The sequence below is a fragment of the Danio aesculapii genome, chromosome 12 (genome assembly GCF_903798145.1).
Source record: "Danio aesculapii chromosome 12, fDanAes4.1, whole genome shotgun sequence".
Lineage (NCBI taxonomy): Eukaryota > Metazoa > Chordata > Actinopteri > Cypriniformes > Danionidae > Danio > Danio aesculapii.
Genome location: NC_079446.1, coordinates 14,420,861 through 14,441,362, shown reverse-complemented (window position 1 = coordinate 14,441,362; position 20,502 = coordinate 14,420,861). Strand labels below are relative to the sequence as shown.

General features: G+C 36.4%; 1 protein-coding gene across 1 annotated transcript in view; it reads right to left on the bottom strand.

Moving 5' to 3' along the window:
• cmn (calymmin) overlaps positions 1 to 20,502 on the bottom strand; it is a 43,925-nt gene that overhangs the window by 1,222 nt on the left and 22,201 nt on the right. The window contains exons 37-54 of the mRNA XM_056469962.1: positions 12,791 to 12,841; positions 12,039 to 12,644; positions 11,574 to 11,633; positions 11,410 to 11,463; positions 11,174 to 11,218; positions 10,259 to 10,318; positions 9,892 to 9,925; positions 9,452 to 9,516; positions 9,299 to 9,364; positions 9,144 to 9,203; positions 7,200 to 7,259; positions 7,042 to 7,110; positions 6,109 to 6,177; positions 5,923 to 5,991; positions 4,338 to 4,397; positions 2,753 to 2,821; positions 899 to 973; positions 773 to 811 (exon numbers count right to left, since the gene is read on the bottom strand). Of these exons, the coding sequence (XP_056325937.1) occupies positions 773 to 811; positions 899 to 973; positions 2,753 to 2,821; positions 4,338 to 4,397; positions 5,923 to 5,991; positions 6,109 to 6,177; positions 7,042 to 7,110; positions 7,200 to 7,259; positions 9,144 to 9,203; positions 9,299 to 9,364; positions 9,452 to 9,516; positions 9,892 to 9,925; positions 10,259 to 10,318; positions 11,174 to 11,218; positions 11,410 to 11,463; positions 11,574 to 11,633; positions 12,039 to 12,644; positions 12,791 to 12,841 (1,611 nt within the window). The remainder of the gene's footprint in view (positions 1 to 772; positions 812 to 898; positions 974 to 2,752; positions 2,822 to 4,337; positions 4,398 to 5,922; positions 5,992 to 6,108; positions 6,178 to 7,041; positions 7,111 to 7,199; positions 7,260 to 9,143; positions 9,204 to 9,298; positions 9,365 to 9,451; positions 9,517 to 9,891; positions 9,926 to 10,258; positions 10,319 to 11,173; positions 11,219 to 11,409; positions 11,464 to 11,573; positions 11,634 to 12,038; positions 12,645 to 12,790; positions 12,842 to 20,502) is intronic.

The following is a 20,502-nucleotide window of genomic DNA, read 5'->3' as shown; positions in this document are numbered from 1 at the left end:
TGGAAATGTTTTTATATTTTTGTGGAGAATTTTGAAAAAAAAAAGTCTGCGCTGTATGCGGAATGATTTAGGAGTATCATAACTAAAAACTTAATATATGAAATCAACAAATAATACATTTTTAACTTGTATTTAATGTTTACAATGCAAATCCAATTAGATCCACTTATTTGGTAAAAAATGCAAGTCTCTCATATAATATCTCTACTAAAACACAGAACATTCTACTTTACAAACTGAATTGTAAATAAATCATATGAACATTTTAATATTATTATTATTATTATAATTATATTACAACAATATCAGTGAAATTATTTTTAAAACTGAATAAATATAAATTTACACATATTTACACAAGGAAATAAATAGACTCAATGATGGGCTAAAAATCTGTGGATTTCTATGCGTGCAGATTCCGTGTGGGCCTACTGATAACTCATTAAGAGAATAAGCACAACCCTGTTAGACCATGTGCCGTGATGCAAACCGTGTTTTTCCATCTTTAATATAACAAAAGTGGATTCGGACACAACCTTAATGCTTTTGCGCCATACGCTTTAAACTTTGCGCCTAGATCATTAAAATAAATCCCCTTGAGACAAAGAAAACAGACACATTTGATGAAAACATTCATTTCTGAACCTGAATAAATACTACAGTTATATCAGTTATGAAGTTTGTGCAAAGTTATAATTAACTCACATCTGCTTAAAATATATAAATACTACATGTGCAACATTCACAGATCCATCAGAGTTTTGAAAATTACCCTCTGGTTGTAGTTTTCCAGCAATATAATCCTCAGTTCCTTAAGGAGAGTAATATTGAGAGAAATAGTCAGACACTGCATTCAATTAGAAACACATTCTAACAACAAATACTTTTGTTTTTGTACCATATTTTTCTGTAGATTGTGCATTCGCCTCTCCAGCTCCTGGAACATCAGAATGGGGTGGAATCTCTCCATCTCCTGAATCGAGAACAAACACAAGGAAAAACCCAGAGATCTTTGAGTATGTCAGATTTTTTGTCCATCCTGTTTATTGTTGGGTTACAATATTTTTCTTCCAAATTTATTCTTTTGTGTTCAGCAGAAGGCAGAACTAATACAGGTTTGGAACAAGTTTAGGTGAGTAAATAGATTTCATATTTTGGTGAACCAAAATCATTTTATTTAGTTAGAATACACTTAAGTTTAACAGTCAACACATGTGAAGTTTCACAAACATAAGGTGCGGTCACACTTGACTTTTCCTTCCATAGACTTCCATTCATACGCACGCGAATGCGTCAGACCGGAAACGCAGGGTCATGCGTCGAGTTTCGCAGGTTGCTGCAGTGCAAAGTTCAAGCTTGGTGAACTCTAACCTGCGAAATCGCATCACTTGACTGCATGAGACCAATCGAGGAACAAAACAGGACCTCTCTGGACAGAAATTTAAAGCATGGAGCAATCGCTCGCTTTTTTAAATGTCTAATAAGCTTGTTTAATCCCGACCCTTTTCGCAGCGCCGCACGACAGAATTTCACACACACAAAGCCCGGTGTGACCGTAGCTTAATTTAGAGAGGAGCAAGCGATATGATTGATCACAGCTGGTCCCCTATCAGTATTCATTAGCTAGCCAATCAAATTATTCCAAGCTTAACATAAATATCCAGCCTAACTTTATTTCTATCTTCATTTTGGAAAACTCCACATCCACTTCTTCTCCCTCCTCCTATTTTCTAGTTTAATTCAGCATTGGGCAACACAGTGGCTTAGTGGCTAGCACTGGTGCCTCACAGCAAGAAGTTCAAATCCTAGCTGGCATTTATGTGCAGATTTTACATGTTCTCCCCGTGTTTGTGTGGGTTTCCCCAGGTTACTCCGGATATCTCCCACAGCAAAGACATAAGTGAATTAAATACAAGTAACAGTCACAACCACTTTATTACTGAGCTTCTCTCCGAGAGTATGCACTGGTTTGGTTCGTGGTCTATTCCTATAGAGCTGTCATTATTAATCAAGGAATAGGCCAAACAAATCAGGGGAGCTCTTAAGAACATCCTGATCTCGTATGCCTGTACATGCTCATTTACCAGGCGGGAGCCTTGGGCTTATCTATCTCTGAGCTCAGGGTTCTTTCCCGGGACAACATGCCAAACCTGCTAACATCATCAAGCATTTTTTAAGTCTGAACTCTTGAATTACATGTAGGTGCATTTTAGAAAAAAAAAATGCCCTATTAAAAATCAAATTGAAGCACATGTAAAATATTGGTTATTATTTTAACCAACATTATGGTTATATTTAGTTAATAGTTAAATATAATAGTTATATTTAAAGTTATTTTTTTTTAAATGTGCTAAATTGTAACATCATTACAAATGTATAATAAGAAATATATTTTTTATTCATTGCAAACAGCTCTGCAAATAACATGCATGTGTACTTGAGAAGTATTAATACAATCCGATTGTGAATGGAATTGGTATTCTTTACACATTGCATACGTATTTTGTTTACCCACTATATTTTTAATACTATTTCTGTACTGAGTCCATTTTCTTAAATGTATCCTAAAGTGTACTTATTTTCCCAAAGTATGTTTTCAATTAGTGAAGCTGCATTTAACTAATAAAAAAAAAACATGATCATCTTAATGGTGAACAATTTAGCCTAAAATTGCAAATACACTTAAAACTGTCAAAGTCAAACAATGTTTTTTCCAGTGTATGTGTAATGTAAAAGAGATTGGAATACTTACCAAAGTTGTCAATGGCTTTCTGTCCATCAATCTCTGGACCTTGGTGCAAAGTCTCCAGTCTTCTGTTTTCTGTTCCATTGAAAAAAAACATTAATCAATAAACAAGCAAAATCACAGCAAAACAAATTGTTTTTCTTTTCTCAAAGAAAGTTTTCTCAAGCTGGAGATAAACTGATGTGTGAACTATTTTTTAAAGACTAAAAAAGGGTTTTTAAGGTAAGTACTGAATCAAATGTTCATCGAATTAAACTTTTAATGGCACTTCTTCTAGGTGAACACTGCTGCAACCAGATCTGGGTTCAACTTAAAAAATAGAAAATGAATCTTTTCTGATGTTGAAAGTTAAACAGATGTACACAATTCACCTTATTTTTCCCGTATGAGCGGGTGCAGCAATTTGAATCTTTTTGGCTCGAGACCTCCAGTCTCATTCATTTTCATTCATTTTTATTACATTAAAAACAGCTTGTTACGCTGCTTGATGCTGCAAACTGAAATTTTCTTATTATATTATTCTGCATTGTCTGTATTTTTATGAACACACTTGTTTGTAGAGCAAGTTGACAGTTTTTTTGTTGTTTATTATTCCTAGTTATTTTTCCCATAGGCAACTGAATCGGAGGTTCTAAAACAATAACAAAAATGAGCTCACTTCCGCATTGATGAATAAAGTCAATATTGTAAGTTTAGGGACACATAATTTAATTTAGGTGTTCCAATTACTTCCATGTCCAAAGGTGTTTAAAATAAAAAGGATAGTTCACCCCAAAATGAGAAATCTGTCATTTACTTTCCCTTCACTTGTACCAAAACTATTTGAGTTCTTTCTTCTGCTTAACACAAAAGATGATATTTTGAAGAAAACTGCAAACCTGTAACCATTGACTTCAGCGGTATTTGTATCACAATCTTATTTTGTGTTCAATAGAATCTCATAAAGAAACCCATAGAGGTTTGGAACCCCTTGAGGATGAGTAAACAGTTAGTACATTTTGATTTTCGGGTGAACTATCCCTTTAAGGCCCTAGGCAAGCAGACTGCCTCTACGAACAGGGTCACGAAACACCAAGCAGTCATATACAGTATATGGCTTACGTTGCTAAAAACGTTATTAGGACATATATTCCACTAAAATAATGACTAAGTCACTGCGATGAGATCAATGGATCACTCTTAGGAGGTCAATAAATTCTTTATGTAACATAATAGGATGCCACCCATGCTCTAAGTCCATTTGTGAAATTTCCTCCATGGTCAGCTGTTATTGGTATTATAACAAAGTTGGAAGCAACTGAGAACAACAGCAACTTAGCATGCATTTTACATGGCTTACAACTTTGTGGCTGTGGCACACAGTGTTACTGGAACTTCTATGTTAAGCTGCTTTGACACAATCTACATTGTAAAAGCACTATATAACTAAACATAAATAGAAAAGTAGCGTACATGAGTACAATAATGTAAAACCAATTATGCTCTCAAGGACAGCTGTATTGAGAATGCAGTCATGGCTGTTCACACTGCATGACTTGTACTTCACATGCACTAAATGTAACAAATCTCAGGTAAATGGAGATGTATTCACCTTCAACAGATTGACCATCAGTCACAGGGCCGAGGAGTTCATATGATACCGCTGGATTACCTGTCATGCATTAAAGTACAAAAGTATAAAACAATTAATGCTTTCTCATTAACCTAACTGTACTGTATGATGTTTGACAATTCACATACCTTTCGCTAAACCCCACCCTTACTGTTACTGTTACTGTAACAGTTACTGTTGCTACGCCTGTCAAGCTTTCGTGCCTGGCACGTGTATTACAATATGTGTGCGCCGGTGTCAGACATTGCCAGGGATATAATTAGTCATTTTTTGGCAAACAGGTGAGATATCAAAGAAAGCCAGACAAAAAAGGGCTGTAGTATGCATTACAGGGGTATATTCATGACATAATAGACAACCGATTAGAAAATAACTTTGAAGCTAGGTTAGCCTAGCCACCTCATACACTGACTATTCAACAGCTTAGTTCATGCACAGCAGGATAGGTGAAATTTAAAAATAATCTAATTATAACTAAATAAACCATGAATTCACTTTTTTTAGCCAAAAAGCCTGATAGACTAATTGTTGTAATAAATATAGCGTTACTAACCAACAAGGAAACACGCATAGACAGTGCTTCTACATAATTCATTCACAGAAAAAAAAAAACTGTCAGAAAGAGGAAATTTATGGATTTGTGCTAAATATTAGCATCATTGACCCCTAACAATATACAGTACCTATAACTGTCAGTATGTTTGTGTGCTTTTTATATCGTTTCTATTCTAGTTTAGTGGTAAAAATAAATAAACTGAAATGCAAATCAAAGTATAAATAACAGAAATGAGCAAATAGATTTTCCCTACCAGCAAATCTTAACAAGACACCAAATATAAAAGCAGACACTAACCTGGTAAAATGACTAAATCTCTAAACAACAGACAAAAACATCAGTAAACTGTAGTTCTAACATGGACATGAGGGATATAAATGACTGGAAAACAGCTGCGGGTGAAGTATATTGATCGAAAATGCTCAGTTTGTGATCACATTTCTGTTTTGTTCTGTTGATATTCAATTTCAAATATCCATAGCTTGAAACAGATGGAAATATAATTGCTATTAGTATGAGTACTATGGCGAGGGCTTAAAAGGAGCAGTGCTCATAATATCAAGTGAAAAAAAAGAAAAAGACAGCTGGGAAACATAACCTGCTTTGTATTTTTGTAGGAAACACCGTTTAGATCTTTTTATTGTAAGAGGTGTGTGAGTTATTGCCGTTTATCACTAAATATGTCAGGAATATCGAAAAAAAAACAACTTATCTCCGCTCTTTTAGCGCCCCTCACACAGCTTGATCGACGTTGACATTTCTCCCCTTGGGTTTTAGGTTTTGAAAAGGGGAAAAAAAACTCAGGATACCGGGTGTCAGATTTGCACAATCCATATGCACAACACTTTGGCTTGTTTCTCTCGCTCGAAAGCTTGACAGGCCTCCTGCACGTAGCTACGGTTGCTAAGCCATGATTGGTGTGGCGGTTTTTGGGTGTGGCTTAGTGAAGGGTCAATTAATATCAGAACCTAAATAAATGAAAGATATGAAAAAGAAACCTTGTCATACCATATTTAGTTGATTTGGCATTGCCTCCAAGATTGACAGTTTCTGGTGTGTACAAGGATTCAGGAGACCCTATAAGGAATGGAGAGTATGGGCATACTTATCAGTACAATAATATTATGATATCACTGCCATATGTCATGTCATATTTTCATCTTATTGTCATGTATAAAAAGCATTTGTTTTCACCGTATTTTCCGGACATAGCATCAGCCCCGTGACCAAGGGACTGACCACCATATTGAGGACCCTTTTGTCCTGAAAAAAGATTACAGTAAAAGACATTAACTTTCAGAAAATTAAAAAAAGTTATTAATTAATTAATTAATTCATTCATTCATTCATTTTCATCTGCTTTTCTGCGACCGGGTAGCCGGGGCAGCATTCTCAGGAGAGAACCCCAGACACTTCCTCCAGATCCTCAGGGGGGATCCCGAGGTGTTCCGAGGCCAACCGAGAGACATAGTCCCTCCATGTCCTGGGTCTTACCCAAGGCCTCCTCCTGGAGGGACATGCCTGGAACACCTCCCTAGGTAGGAGTCCAGAAGGCATCCGAAACAGATGCCCGAGCCACCTCAGCTGACTTCTCTTGATGTGGAGAAGCAGCAGCTCTACTCTGAGCTCCTCTCAGGTGACAGAGCTCCTAACCCTATCTATAAGCAAAGGAAACTCATTTTGTATCCTAGATCTTGTCCTTTCGGTCATGACCCAAAGCATATGAACATAGGTGAGAGTAGGAACATAGATTGACTGGTAAATCAAGAGCTCTGCCTATTGGCCCAGCTCCTCCTTTACCACAATGGACCAGTACATCAACCGCATTACTGCTGCCGCTGCACTGATCTGCCTGTAAATCCTGCATTCCATCCTTTCCTCACTCGTTAACAAAACCCCAAGATAACTCCTGGGGTAAGGACTTTCCTCCAACCTGGAGATGGCAAACCACCTTTTTTTCGGTAAAGCACCATGGCCTCGGACTTGGAGGTGCTGATTCTCATCTCAGCCGAGTCACACTTGGCAGCAAACCGCTCCAGTGCATGCTGAAGATCCATGTTCAATGAAGCCAACAGAACAACATTGTTTTTTTTTTAAAGTTAAAGTAAAAAAGAAAAGAACATTCACCATATTTGCCAGTGGATTTGCCACTGCCATATCCAAGTGGCTGGCCATTGTAGGGTAACCCTCCAAAATCTGAAAATACAGAAGCCCATCATTAAAAAAAGAGCATCTTCAAAAACAAATGTGTTCTTTGATTAGAGATAGAGCTTAACTATATTTACCAGGTGATCTAGCAACTGATTCTGGAAGAGCCTGAGAGTTGTATGGTAAACTACCATATCCTGTTTTGACATAAGAGAATAGCATCATTAGGTAAAACAAACAACATGTATTAATAATTAGCGATTATAAACAGTATAAAGATAAAAGTGTTTTATATGTTACATTTTCATCTCCTAATAGTATATTTTTTAATTTAACTTGTAAATTAACACATTAACATTTTCACAACATCATTTGCTATATTGTAAATACAGTGGGTGCGGAAAGTATTCAGACACCCTTAAATTTTTCACTCAATTAAATTTTTCACTGTTATATTGCAGTCATTTGCTAAAATCATTTCATTAATATCAAATCATCAGTTAATTTTTTTTCCTCAATGCACACACAGCATCCCATATTGACAGAAAAACAGAATTGTTGACATGTTTTCAGATTTATTAAAAAAGAAAAACTAAAATATCACACAGTCTTAAGCATTCAGACTCTTTGCTATGACACTCATATTTAATTCAGGTGCTGTCCATTTCTTCTGACCACCTTTGGGATGGTTCCACACCTTCATTTTAGTCCAGCTGTGATTTTACTGATTGGACTTGATTAGGAAAGCCATATACCTGTATAATATAAGACCTTACAGTTCACAATGCATGTCAAAGCCAATGAGAATCATGAGGTCAAAAGGCACTGCCTGAAGAGTTTAGAGACAGAATTGTGGCAGGGCACAGATCTGGCCAAGGTTACAAAAATATTATTCTGCACTAAAGGTTCCTAAGAGCACAGTGGAAGTAATAATCCTTAAATGGAAGACGTTTGGGACAGCCAGAACCCTTCCTAGAGCTGGCTGTCTGGCCAAACTGAGCCGGGGGAGAAGAGCCTTGGTGAGAGAGGTAAAGAAGAACCCAAATATCACTGTGGCTGAGCTCCAGAGATGCAGCCTGGAGATGGGAGAAAGTTGTAGAAAGTCAACAATCACTGCAGCCCTCCACCTCCAGTCTGGCAGAGTGGCTTGACACATGAAAGACTGCATGGAGTTTGCTAAAAAAACAGAGAAATGAGATTCTCTGTTCTGATGAGACTAAGATAGAACTTTTTGGCCTTAATTCTAAGTGGTATGTGTGGAGAAAATCAGGCACTGCTCATAACCTGTCCCAACAGTAAAGCATGGTGGTGCTGACAGCATCATGCTGTGGGGGTGTTTTTAGCTCTATGGACAAGACGACTAGTTGCAATGAAGGGAAAACCTACTCCAGAGTGCTCAGGACCTCAGACTGGGCTGAAGGTTTACTGTCCAACAAGACAATGACTCTTAAGTACACAGCTAAAATAATGAAAGTGTGACTTCACAACAACTCCATGACTGTTCTTCAATGGCCCAGCTAGAGCCCTGACTCAAACCCAATTAAGCATCTCTGGAGAGACCTCATAATGGCTGTCCACCAATGTTTACCACCCAACCTGAGAGAACTAGAGAAGATCTGCAGGAATGGCAGAGGATCCCCAAATCCAGGTGTGAAAAACATGTTGCATTTTTCCCAAAAAGACTCATGGCTGTATTAGATCAAAAGGTTGTTTCTACTAAATACTGAGCAAAGGGTCTGGATACTTAGGACCAGGTGATATTTCTGTTTTTCTTTTTTAATAAATCTGCAAAAATGTCAACAATTCTGTGTTTTTCTGTCAATATGGGATGCTGTGATTACATTAATGAGGAAAAAACTCATAAAAATTAAATGGCTGCAATACAACAAAGAGTGAAACATTTAAGGGGGTCTTACTACTTTCAGTGCCCAATGTACATAACAGCAAAACAAATTATCATTAAATAACAATCTGCTAATTTCATTTACCATCAGCAATGTTATACACTGCCTGGTATTCTATGAAGGCACTCAAACAATTACTAAAAAGTGCAAGGTAACATCAAAACATCTAATCATCACCATATTTTCCTGGTGCTTTAGGATTGTAGGGTTTAGCTCCATATCGCTGACCATCATTACCTATGAAAAATAACACACCCAAATCTAGTCAGAACTACAGTCAGCATCAACGCTAACACTAAATAATGCAATATTGTAAGAAACTGATAACATACCATATTGTGCATAGGGGTTGGACTGATATCCACTGGGGGAACCACCAAAGGGAAGTCCACCAATTCCTGACAAAATTAGAAGAAAAAACAAATTACAATTGTTAACAACATAAGTAGTTTTAAAAATAGCAAATTCCCTCCCCTTAGACTAACCATATTTTGTTTGAGATTTTCCCTTTGTTCCCAATCCTGCTGGTGGTCCACCTTGTGGTCCAGCTATCAGAGTAACAGAAAAGGCATTTAGTTGTCAAAGTAAAGCTTAAAGCAGACACAAAATGATCTACACCCATTCATTAAAGCAGGTCATGCCATATACAGTCAGAGGCCCAAGGGGAAAAAATACATGGAATATATATATATATATATATATATATATATATATGATTGATAATTTTTAATTATTTAAAGTAATATTCTGTTTTTTGTAGGTAAAATGGTTATGATATTGCACAATAAGGCCCTGGACTTATATCCCCAGCACTTTAGCCAATATATATGTGCATCAAATTAAATATTTAATAAATGCATAAATAATTTATCTCTTTTTTTTTTTAGAAAATATTTAAAAGATCATGAGGTAGGATATTTCTACCTTGGTTTTAAATTGGTTTCCATAGCCTCCATATCCTGTAGAGACAGCAAAATAAGGACCAAAATGTTTAATACATTTTAGACTTAAGTGCTTTGGTCACACTTTATTTTGATGGTCCGTTTGTTGAATTTAATTTACATTGCATCTACATGCCAACTAATTCTTATTAGATTATAAGTAGACTGTTAGGTTGGGGTAAGGGTTGGGGTTAGAGTAAGTTGACATGTACTTGCAAAGTTTCTTATTGTCAATTAAATGTCTGTTGAAGCAGCAGACATTAAGCAGACAGTCTACTAATACTCAAATGGACCATCAAAATAAAGTGTTACCAGTACTTTAAATAATCACAGTGTTCTGTATTGATTTACCTGCTTTGTGGCCATTATTCATGCCCTGAGTTGGATAACCACCAATACCTGCAACAAAGCCTAGTGACAGAATTATAAACAGACAAAATTATTCATATTTACAACATATAAAATATGTGTTCTCTATACTAAGTTTTATAGTTTAGTAACTTTTAAGTTAAAGTTAAAATGTGGATGATTGGGTAAATACACATACACTACCAGATAAAAGTCTAGGCTTTAGGAACAACAAATAATAACTTGACTTCTATTTGACTTCTAGTTTTACCAGAATAAAATATGATCATGCCTTAATTTTTAATGATTTAATTAGGACAGAAAGGTCTGACTTTGCTTAGACAAAAGTATTGTCACTTAACAGAAATAATGTACAGTTATAGAATATAAAGTAATGGTGCAGTGGGAAAAAAATGAATATTGTATATGACTCCCATGAGCTTGGACTCCCAGAGTTCATCAAGATTCTTTGCTCATTCATCCTTCTTTGCTTTCAGGAACTTTTATGTGGAGGCTGAAATATGAGAAGGAGCTCTATCCTGCTGAAGAATTTGCCCTCTCCTGTGGTTTGTAATGTACTGGGCAGCACAAATGTCTTTATACCTCAGGCTGTTGATGTTGTCATCCACTCTGCAGATCTCTTGTACACTGAATGTAACTCCAAACCATGATTTTTCCTTCACCAAACTTGACTGATTTGTAAGAATATTGGGTCCGTGTGGGTTCCAAAAGGTCTTCTGCAGTATTTGTGATGATTGTGATGCAGTTCAACAGATGATTCATCTGAAAAATCTACCTTCTACCACTTTTCCAAATGATCAACTAGAACGCAAGTTATTATTTGTTGCTCTTACAACTGGGATCAGCGACAAGACTTTGTCAGGGTAGTGTACAATACTTTAATACGTTTTATTGTACCTGGTTGTGATAACCCTTCTCCTTTTCCATTGGGATACCCAAACCCTGCAAACCACAATATTATGTTTAGACTGCTGGTTTTGGCTTGGTCTTGATAAATGTTCTGAAGATGAAACTAATATATTTGGACTAAACATAATAATTATCACAGTGTCTTTTTAAGCATCAAGATGTTTGATGAGAATTTTTAATTGATATGATAATAAGCAAGGTGGGGGGTTGAGACAAGAGTTCACCAGCATTTGGAAGTTTGACCCATTGTCCATTAGGTCGTCCTTCAGGTCCACAGTCTAAGAAAATATTAACAAGAGAGTTACAAGAGAGCAGATAAATAAATGAACTGCTAATTACTCTGGGATGCATTTTAATGTAACTACTTGGAGTACTATTTATGATTTACCAGGCTTCGATGGCACAGCACCCTGCACCTGACCATTAGGTTGTCCTAGACCAGTGAGTTCTGTGGAACACAAACAGAGATTAGTTGAAATAAGATGAGTTTAATTCAAGTTGACAGCAAAAGATGTGAATCCAAATATTAGTCACCCCTTCCAAATTTTGAAATGATATTTGTGAAACAAAAGGCCAGGTTTCAAGAATAAATTGAGTGAGCATTTACAGACACATACAAGAAGTCATTAGTGATGGTTCACTTTTCTTTTTTTTTTTAACGATTGTGCACTCTAAGGCTGAACAGAGATTATTTTTCCGAAATGCAGTAAGTCCTCAAATGAAGCATTTTTATTCTACAATGCAATTTTAAGGTGAACTAGACTAAACTACTCTTAATGCTGTAGAAACCTCAAGTTGACCTGCCGTTGCAGAAAATAAGGTAACATTTTAATCTGAAACTTTAGAGATTTACCAGGATTTGTTGTGGTTGGATTCTTCAACTGAGGCAAAACAGGGTTTGACTGAATCTCTGCTTGCTGCATTACTGGAGTTGATTGAGCCACCTGAGAAGAAATGCTGCCTTGTTGTGGAACTGTTTGTGCCGTCACTTGACTTTTCTTTTCCAATGAAAGGACTTGTTCCTGCTTTAGTGGAGTTGTCTGTGATGTTTGAGGAATGAAAGCAGATTCTGGTGCAGGCATTGTTTGAGGGATTACAGGAATCGCTGGCTTTTCAATTGGAATTGCAGGTGTTGGTGGTTTATAAACTTTACTAGGCTTATAAGAGCTAGGGCCCTGCATAAATGGGTTTGAAGCAAATTGAGGTGCCATGGAATTTGGGATTTTACTCTGTGGTGATGATGCTTGAAGAATTTGTCCCTTTGTTTGTTGCAGAACTGGAAGGCCTTTAGTTCCCTGTTCTGGAAGAAATCCTGTAACTGGCTGTTGTTGAGCTACTGGTAGAACACCCTTTGTGTTGGATGGTGTTGCTTGACTTGGTGCTTCAGCACTTAAAATCTCCCCCCTTGGTCCCTTTCCACTTGAAACACCCTTATTTCCAGTTATTACAGGCATATACCCTAGAGGACAAAGCCCTTTTATTACAAAACTGAAAAGTCAACATGACAAATGTAAATGCAGTGAAATACATGTTTTTCTCAAAGAAAGATTACAAAATTTCACTAATCATGTCATGCGGAGAAAGTAAATGCACTTATAATTTCACCTGAATTAGCTGCTTTAGGTCCTTTTGGCGTATATCCAGGAACACCATATTCTATAGGTCACAAGAAAGTTAATATGACAGTTAAAAGTTTAAATTAGATCATGTATATTTGAGTAAAACTAGACCTAAAGTAGATACTTTAATGAAACGATTACATTGTAAATGGGGTTACAATTGGCATCAATAAGAAATTCTATTTTCTTTGTCAACGCAGTTGCTTCCTAATAAGCACTTTATCTGTTTTGAAAAAGGACAACATTTAGGCTGTCAATAAAAATCTAATAGATATCTAAGAATAGTCCAAAATCCGGATGATAATATTATTATTATTATAATTAATAATAATAATAATAATAATAATAATAATAATAATAATAATTCCTTATACTTATATAGCACTCTTCTGGACACTCAAAGTGCTTTACACATTTTTGGGGGGAAATTTCCAGTGTTGCAGCAACACCTGGATGACGCGATGGTAGCCATATTGCACCAGAAGGCACACCACACGCCAGCTGATTGGTGAAGAGGAGACAATATGATGAAGCCAATTATCATATAGGGATGGTTAGGAGGCCATGATGGACAGAGGCCAGTGGGCAAATTTATGGGTTAAACCCCTACTCTTTTTCGAAGTACATCCTGGGATTTTTAACAACCACAGAGAGTCGGGACCTCAGTTTAATGTCTCATCCGAAAGATGGCGCTCACTGAGAAGTATAAAGTACCCGTCACTATACTGGGGCATTAGGGCCCACACAGACCACAGGTTGAGTGCCCCCTACTGATCTTACTAACACCACTTCCAGCAACAACCTAGCTTTCCCATGTGGTCTCTCATCCAGATACTGACCAGGGGCAGCCCTGCTTAGCTTCAGTGGGCGGCCATGTGAGAGCTGCAGAGACCTAGCTGCCTGCGAGGATATCATCCCAAATCAAATAGTCAAGAAGAAATGACTACACATGTGAAGTCTGTCTAATATGTGCATTTGATTTTAATAAGCGTTTTGAGTTGTTCTTATTGATTTTCAGTGACAGCCCAAATTTAGCCTTATTTTAGCCAATCTCTCTATGTTTACACTTATATTAGACATCTATTAAACACAAAATTGCTTGATGGGTTTGAATGTGGCTTCTAGAATAATAATTTAAAATAAAAACGATGTTTTACAACAGTAACTAGATATTAAAGTTTGAGGACAAACTTTATGGTGGCTTGAAAAGCCGAGTCTGAATTAGCATGTTACTAGCATGAATTAGCAAGTAACTAGCATGATTCTAACATAAATTAGCATGTAACTAGCATAATTCTAGCATGAATTAGCATGTTACTAGCATGTTTCTAGCATGAATTAGCATGATTCTAGCATGAATTAGCATGTTACTAGCATGTTTCTAGCATGAGTTAGCATGTTACTAGCATGTTTCTAGCATGAATTAGCATGTTACTAGCATGATTCTAGCATGAATTAGCATGTTACTAGCATGTTTCTAACATGAATTAGCATGTTACTAGCATGTTTCTAGCATGATTTAGCATGTTATTAGCATGATTCTAGCATGAATTAGCATGTTTCTAGCATGAATTAGCATGTTATTAGCATGTTTCTAGCATGAATTAGCATGTTACTAGCATGATTCTAGCATGAATTAGCATGTTACTAGCATGTTTCTAGCATGAATTAGCATGTTACTAGCATGATTCTAGCATGAATTAGCATGTTACTAGCATGATTCTAGCATGAATTAGCATGTTATTAGCATGATTCTAGCATGAATTAGCATGTTACTAGCATGTTTCTAGCATGAATTAGCATGTTAATAGCATGAATTAGCATGTTACTAGCATGTTTCTAGCATTAATTAGCATGTTACTAGCATGTTTCTAGCATGAATTAGCATGTTATTAGCATGATTCTAGCATGAATTAGCATGTTTCTAGAATGAATTAGCATGTTATTAGCATGATTCTAGCATGAATTAGCATGTTACTAGCATGATTCTAGCATGAATTAGCATGTTACTATCATGTTTCTAGCATGCATTAGCATGTTACTAGCATGATTCTAGCATGAATTAGCATGTTACTAGCATGATTCTAGCATGAATTAGCATGTTACTAGCATGATTCTAGCATGAATTAGCATGTTACTAGCATGATTCTAGCATGGATTAGCATGTTACTAGCATGTTTCTAGCATGAATTAGCATGTTACTAGCATGTTTCTAGCATGAATTAGCATGTTACTAGCATGATTCTAGCATGAATTAGCATGTTACTAGCATGTTTCTAGCATGAATTAGCATGTTACTAGCATGATTCTAGCATGAATTAGCATGTTATTAGCATGATTCTAGCATGAATTAGCATGTTACTAGCATGATTCTAGCATGAATTAGCATGTTACTAGCATGATTCTAGCATGAATTAGCATGTTACTAGCATGATTCTAGCATGAATTAGCATGTTACTAGCATGATTCTAGCATGAATTAGCATGTTATTAGCATGATTCTAGCATGAATTAGCATGTTACTAGCATGATTCTAGCATGGATTAGCATGTAACTAGCATGATTCTAGCATGAATTAGCATGTTACTAGCATGTTACTAGCATGAATTAGCATGTTATTAGCATGATTCTAGCATGAATTAGCATGTTACTAGCATGTTTCTAGCATGAATTAGCATGTTACTAGCATGATTCTAGCATGAATTAGCATGTTACTAGCATGTTTCTAGCATGAATTAGCATGTTACTAGCATGATTCTAGCATGAATTAGCATGTTATTAGCATGATTCTAGCATGTTACTAGCATGATTCTAGCATTAATTAGCATGTTACTAGCATGATTCTAGCATGGATTAGCATGTAACTAGCATGATTCTAGCATGAATTAGCATGTTACTAGCATGTTTCTAGCATGAATTAGCATGTTATTAGCATGATTCTAGCATGAATTAGCATGTTACTAGCATGTTTCTAGCATGAATTAACATGTTACTAGCATGATTCTAGCATGGATTAGCATGTAACTAGCATGATTCTAGCATGAATTAGCATGTTACTAGCATGTTTCTAGCATGAATTAGCATGTTATTAGCATTTTTCTAGCATGAATTAGCATGTTACTAGCATGTTTCTAGCATGAATTAGCATGTTGTTAGCATGATTCTAGCATGAATTAGCATGTTTCTAGCATGAATTAGCATGTAACTAGCATGATTCTACCATTAATTAGCATGTAACTAGCATGTTACTAGCATGATTCTAGCATGAATCAGCTTGTTTCTAGCATGAATTAGCATGTTGTTAGCATGATTCTAGCATGAATTAGCATGTTACTAGCATGACTAGCATGTCACTATCGTGTTGCTAGCACCTTTCTAGCAAGATTAGCATGTCAGTAGGATGTTAAAACTGTTAGCGTGTGTTAGAATAGCTAGTCACAGTCTCTGGGACAGTTGCTAGGGTGCTGAAATTGGTTGCTAGGGAGTGGCTGGTAAGTTTAAAGGTAATCAGTGATTGGCTGCTGGCTAGACTGAGTTGAATGAGGCCAGACTCTAGTCTGTAGGACAATCTGATGCAGAGTTATGAGCTCACAAAGGTTGATCCAATGTTAAGTCAATGGGAGTCTTTTACAATGGAAGTCTATGGGACAGTTGCTAGGGTGCTGTAAATGGTTGCTAGGGAGTGGCTAGTAAGTTAAAAAGTCATCAGTTATTGGCTGCTGGCTAGACTGAGTTAAATGAGTCCAGTTAGAAGTCTGTAGGACAGTCTGATGCAGAGTTATGAGCTCACAAAGTTTGACCCAATGTTAAGTCAATGGGACTTTTGGGTTTTTTCTGGGTCGTTTTTCAGAAAACCCAAGGTCGGATCAGTTAGAAAAGATATAGCAACCCGAGTCAGACCAGTTCGAAGGTTTGACGAAAGTTTGAAGTATGTAGCTTGAAAGGCCTAGGAGGAGATACACTTAGAAATTAGTCTCAGAAGAAGAAGAAGAAGAAGAAGAATAACTAGATTATTAAAGTTTGAGGACAAACTTTGAGGCTGGCTTGTGAAAGTCTGTTGATAATAGTTTATTTAGTTTAAAGTAGTTTTAAAAAACACGAAAAGATAGATAGATAGATAGATAGATAGATAGATAGATAGATAGATAGATAGATAGATAGATAGATAGATAGATAGATAGATAGATAGATAGATAGATAGATAGATAGATAGAACGATTAGCATGTCATTAGCATGATTCTACTATGAATTAGCATGTTATTAGCATGATTCTAGCATGAATTAGCATGTTACTAGCATGATTCTAGCATGAACTAGCATGATTCTAGCATGAATAAGTCTGTTATTAGCATGATTGTAGCATGAATTAGCATGTTACTAGCATGATTCTAGCATGATTTAGCATGATTCTAGCATGAATTAGCATGTTACTAGCATGATTTTAGCATGAATTAGCATGTTACTAGCATGATTCTAGCATAGTTTAGCATGTTACTAGCATGATTCTAGCATTAATTAGCATGTTACTAGCATGATTCTAGCATGAATTAGCATGTTACTAGCATGATTCTAGCATGAATTAGCATGTTACTAGCATGATTCTAGCATGAGTTAGCATGTTACTAGCATGATTCTAGCATGAATTATCATGTTACTAGCATGATTCTAGCATGAATTAGCATGTTACTAGCAAGATTCTAGCATGAATTAGCATGTTATTAGCATGATTCTAGCATGAATTAGCATGTTACTAGCAAGATTCTAGCATGAATTAATATGTTACTAGCATGATTCTAGCATGAATTAGCATGTTACTAGCATGATTCTAGCATGAATTAGCATGTTATTAGCATGATTCTAGCATGAATTAGCATGTTACTAGCAAGATTCTAGCATGAATTAGCATGTTACTAGCATGATTCTAGCATGAATTAGCATGTTACTAGCATGATTCTAGCATGAATTAGCATGTTATTAGCATGATTCTAGCATGAATTAGCATGTTACTAGCGTGATTTCAGCATGAATTAGCATGTTACTAGCATGATTCTACCATAAATTAGCATGTTACTAGCATGATTCTAGCATGATTTAGCATGTTACTAGCATGATTCTACCATGAATTAGCATGTTACTAGCATGATTCTAGCATGATTTAGCATGTTACTAGCATGATTCTACCATGAATTAGCATGTTACTAGCATGATTCTAGCTAGAATTAGCAAGTTACTAGCATGATTCTAGCATGAATTAGCATGTTACTAGCATGATTCTAGCATGAATTAGCATGTTACTAGCATGATTCCAGCATAAATTAGCTTGTTGCTAGTCATTGCTAGCATGTGAACCATACAGGATTTATGGTGTGCTAGCATGAGTCAAATAAGCCAACCCCCGCTTCTCTACGATGTTCTGATGCTGAGATATAGCTGCTGTTATATCGTTGCTAGGTTAGTCTGTTTTGTTGCTATGGAGTTGATTGACAGCTTAGACTGATGATGTATCAAAGCTTCTTGCCAGTATGAAGAGTTAAAAACAACCCCCATGTCTCTACAACACTGCAGCATGATGATATCAATCTGGGCCTTTATAATGGAAGTCTATGGGGACCGTTGCTAGGGTGCAGTATCTGGTTGTTAGGGTGTGGCTAGAAAGTTAAAAGGCCATCAGTGATTGGCTGCTGGCTAGACTGAGTTAAATGAGCTCAGCCATTAGTCTGTATGACAGTCTGATGCAGAGTTATGAGCTCACAAAGTTTGATCCAATGTAAAGTCAATGAGCATCATTTGCAATGGAAGTCTATGGGACAGTTTCTAGGGTCCAAAAGTGGTTGCTAGGGCGTGGCTAGAAAGTTTAAAGCTCATCAGTTATTGGCAGTTAGGTAGTCTGAGTTAAATGAGCCCAGTTAGAAGTCTGTGCGACAGTCTGACGCAGAGTTATGAGGTCACAAAGTTTGCCCCCATGTTAAGTCTATGGGATTTTTCCGGTGGTCCCGGGACGTTTTTCGGGAAACCGAAAGTCGGATCAGTCTGAGGAGATATAGCAATCCGAGTCCGAATAGTTCGGAGGTCTGGTGCGAGTTTGGTGGTCATAGCTTGAAAGCTCTAGGAGGAGATAGAGTTTAATTTTTAGTCTCAGAAGAAGAATAATAATAATATTAATAATAATAATAATAAGTTTAAATAGGATAACAGTAGTCTGGCTTGCTACACAAGCCAGCCTAATAACTAGATATTAAAGTTTGAGGACAAACTTTATGGTGGCTTGAAAAGCCGAGTCTAAAAGTTTGAAGTCGTTTTAAAGTGTAAATAACTGAAGCAGTTTTTATGAAGTTTGAAACAGTCGGCATAGATAAATACATATATGTTAGCATGTTTCTAGTATAGATTGGCATGTTTCTTGGTAGGCAGTCGCTAGGTTGTTCCAAGTGCTTGCTAAGGTGTTGCTAGGCAGTTGCTAAGGTGTTCTGAGTGGTTGCTAAGGCGTTGCTAGGTTGTTGCTAGGCAGTTGGTAAAGTATTATGAGTGGTTGCTAGGCAGTTGCTAACATAAATTAATATGATTCTAGCATGAATTAGCATGTTACTAGCATGATTCTAGCATGAATTAGCATGTAACTAGCATGATTCTAGCATGAATTAGCATGTTACTAGCATGATTCCAGCAGGAATTAGCATGTAACTAGCAAGATTCTAGCATGAATTAGCATGTTACTACCATGTTTCTAGCATGAATTAGCATGTTGTTAACATGATTCTAGCATGAATTAGCATGTTACTAGCATAATTCTAGCATGAATTAGCATGTTACTAGCATGTTTCTAGCATGAATTAGCATGTTACTAGCATGATTCTAGCATGAATTAGCATGTAACTAGCATGATTCTAGCATGAATTAGCATGTTACTAGCATGATTCCAGCAGGAATTAGCATGTAACTAGCAAGATTCTAGCATGAATTAGCATGTTACTACCATGTTTCTAGCATGAATTAGCATGTTGTTAGCATGATTCTAGCATGAATTAGCATGTTACTAACAATATTCTAGCATGAATTAGCATGTTACTAGCATGTTTCTAGCATGAATTAGCATGTTGTTAGCATGATTCTAGCATGAATTAGCATGTTTCTAGCATGAATTAGCATGTAACTAGCATGATTCTAGCATTAATTAGCATGTAACTAGCATGTTACTAGCATGATTCTAGCATGAATTAGCATGTTACTAGCATGTTTCTAGCATTAATTAGCATGTTACTAGCATGATTCTAGCATGAATTAGCATGTAACTAGCATGATTCTAGCATGAATTAGCATGTTACTAGCATGTTTCTAGCATGAATTAGCATGTTATTAGCATGATTCTAGCATGAATTAGCATGTTACTAGCATGAATTAGCATGTTACTAGCATGTTTCTAGCATGGATTAGCATGTTACTAGCATGATTCTAGCATGAATTAGCATGTTACTAGCATGTTTCTAGCATGAATTAGCATGTTACTAGCATGTTTCTAGCATGAATTAGCATGTTATTAGCATGATTCTAGCATGAATTAGCATGGTTCTAGCATGAATTAGCATGTTATTAGCATGATTCTAGCATGAATTAGCATATTACTAGCATGTTTCTAGCATGAATTAGTATGTTACTAGCATGTTTCTAGCATGAATTAGCATGTTACTAGCATGTTTCTAG